Raw genomic sequence first — 2,500 nt, 5'->3', positions numbered from 1 at the left:
AATGGCCTAGTGGATAATACGCCGGCTTCCCATGCGAAGGTCGAGGGTTCGAATCCCGGCCTTGCCTGGTGGGTTAAGGATGAAAATGTTTCGATCTCCCAGGTCAACTTATATGTGCAGACCTGCTAGTGCCTTATCCCCCATTCGTGTGTACACGCAAGCACAAGTCCAAGAGCGCACGGAAAAGATCCTGTAATCCATGTCATAGTTCGGCGGTTTATAGAAACATCAAAACACCCAGCATGCTTCCCCCGAAAGCGGCGTATGGCTGCCTGGCGGGGTACGGATGAAAACGGTCATACACGTTGAAGATCGTGGGAGTTTAAAGCGTGACAATGACGAATAATAGTAACAACACAATATAATGGTGATATTCTGTATATGTGACCGAAAATAAACAAAACAATTACATGTATTAATTTCCTGACAATTTCAGTTTTTTTCAACTATTCACTTTTTTCAGTCGGGAAGTTCCTCAACAATCTAGAACAAAATATACATTCCTTGGTTGGAAGTGCTGTGATTTAACACATAAAATCACTCAGTACTCTGGCATAAAAACGAGGGTCAGTATGAAAAACACTCCAGCGCCAAGATCAAGCAGGAAGACCGCGAGTTATTTCCTAACGTGATGACATTTAATTTTAGAAGACTGTGTGATAGACGCTATTCGGAAATACCTCTGTCGGATTTGCATGGTTTGTGAAAGAGTGAATATTCTTGTCAAACTTTCCCATTTTACATTATGGGCCATTCACTATCGACGGGTGTGTTTGAAACACGTAAGATAAATAACACATGTACAAAGGTGTCCTCACCAAAGCATGTAGGATCAGTACAAAGCATAGTGCTTCGCTAAGACCGAGTAAAACAGCCGAGATTTTATTTTCTTCAATGAATTTTAACATTTTAGAAGATCCTGCAGTTGGCGTAATTGATACTTGCGTTACAAACTCTCAACGCAATACTCTGGTGTGGCTTAAATACGTAAGACAAAGCGCACATGTAGACAACTTTCATCACAAAAAGCAAGAGTATTCACTCTCTCACAACCTCTACAAACCAGACAGAGTTAATTTCAAATGTTGGCACGTGCATCAGAGACACTTCACTCAATACTCCGGTGTGCAAAACAGGGTCAGTATGAAAAAAACTCCTCCGGCGAGACTGAGCAGGAAAGCCGTGATGCTGAAGAAGAAGCTATATCCAAGGCGGAAGTTGTCTCTCATTAGAAGTGGATCCGTTTTTTTTTCGGCCACAAAGAAAGAAAACTCCACCATAATGAAGAAAGCTGAAATGAAAACAGGTACACCGTTGACCGTTGTGTTATGTATTGGTAAAAGAAAAGAGTATTAAGATATTGGCAGACGAAACATTGGCATGACACAGAAGCACAGGCACGAACACAAATCCACGAGAAAATAAAAGGGAGGCGGTAAGACAGACAGGAACAAGTCGCGTAAGGCGAAAATACAATATTTAGTCAAGTAGCTGTCGAACTCACAGAATGAAACTGAACGCAATGCCATTTTTCAGCAAGACCGTATACTCGTAGCATCGTCAGTCCACCGCTCATGGCAAAGGCAGTGAAATTGACAAGAAGAGCGGGGTAGTAGTTGCGCTAAGAAGGATAGCACGCTTTTCTGTACCTCTCTTTGTTTTAACTTTCTGAGCGTGTTTATAATCCAAACATATCATATCTATATGTTTTTGGAATCAGGAACCGACAAGGAATAAGATGAAAGTGTTTTTAAATTGATTTCGACAATTTAATTTTGATAATAATTTTTATATATTTAATTTTCAGAGCTTGTTTTTAATCCAAATATAACATATTTATATGTTTTTGGAATCAGAAAATGATGGAGAATAAGATAAACGTAAATTTGGATCGTTTTATAAATTTTTATTTTTTTTTACAATTTTCAGATTTTTAATGACCAAAGTCATTAATTAATTTTTAAGCCACCAAGCTGAAATGCAATACCGAAGTCCGAACTTCGTCGAAGATTACTTGACCAAAATTTCAACCAATTTGATTGAAAAATGAGGGCGTGACAGTGCCGCCTCAACTTTCACGAAAAGCCGGATATGACGTCATCAAATACATTTATCAAAAAAATGAAAAAAACGTTCGGGGATTTCATACCCAGAAACTCTCATGTCAAATTTCATAAAGATCGGTCCAGTAGAGTCTGAATCGCTCTACACACACACACAGACAGACACACACACGCACATACACCACGACCCTCGTTTCGATTCCCCCTCGATGTTAAAATATTTAGTCAAAACTTGACTAAATATAACAAGTCGCGTAAGGCGAAAATACAACATTTAGTCAAGTAGCTGTCGAACTCACAGAATGAAACTGAACGCAATGCAATTTTTCAGCAAGACCGTATACTCGTAGCATCGTCAGTCCACCGCTCATGGCAAAGGCAGTGAAATTGACAAGAAGAGCGGGGTAGTAGTTGCGCTAAGAAGGATAGCACGCTTT

At 39.6% G+C, this 2,500-nt stretch overlaps 1 protein-coding gene across 3 annotated transcripts in view; it reads right to left on the bottom strand.

Moving 5' to 3' along the window:
• LOC138954839 (uncharacterized) overlaps nt 1-2,500 on the bottom strand; it is a 6,416-nt gene that overhangs the window by 273 nt on the left and 3,643 nt on the right. For 2 of the 3 annotated variants that reach the window (XM_070326602.1, XM_070326603.1), the window contains one exon: nt 1-1,291. This exon is cut by the window's left edge and continues 273 nt beyond it. In XM_070326602.1, coding sequence (XP_070182703.1) covers nt 1,113-1,291 — 179 coding nt within the window. In that variant the 3' untranslated portion in view covers nt 1-1,112. The remainder of the gene's footprint in view (nt 1,292-2,500) is intronic. The other variant, XR_011451975.1, reaches the window with a different exon arrangement.

This window comes from Littorina saxatilis, unplaced genomic scaffold (assembly GCF_037325665.1).
Source record: "Littorina saxatilis isolate snail1 unplaced genomic scaffold, US_GU_Lsax_2.0 scaffold_658, whole genome shotgun sequence".
In the NCBI taxonomy this organism is placed as follows: Eukaryota; Metazoa; Mollusca; class Gastropoda; order Littorinimorpha; family Littorinidae; genus Littorina; species Littorina saxatilis.
The sequence above is the reverse complement of the archived record's forward strand: the minus strand, read 5'-3'. Positions and strand labels throughout refer to the sequence as shown.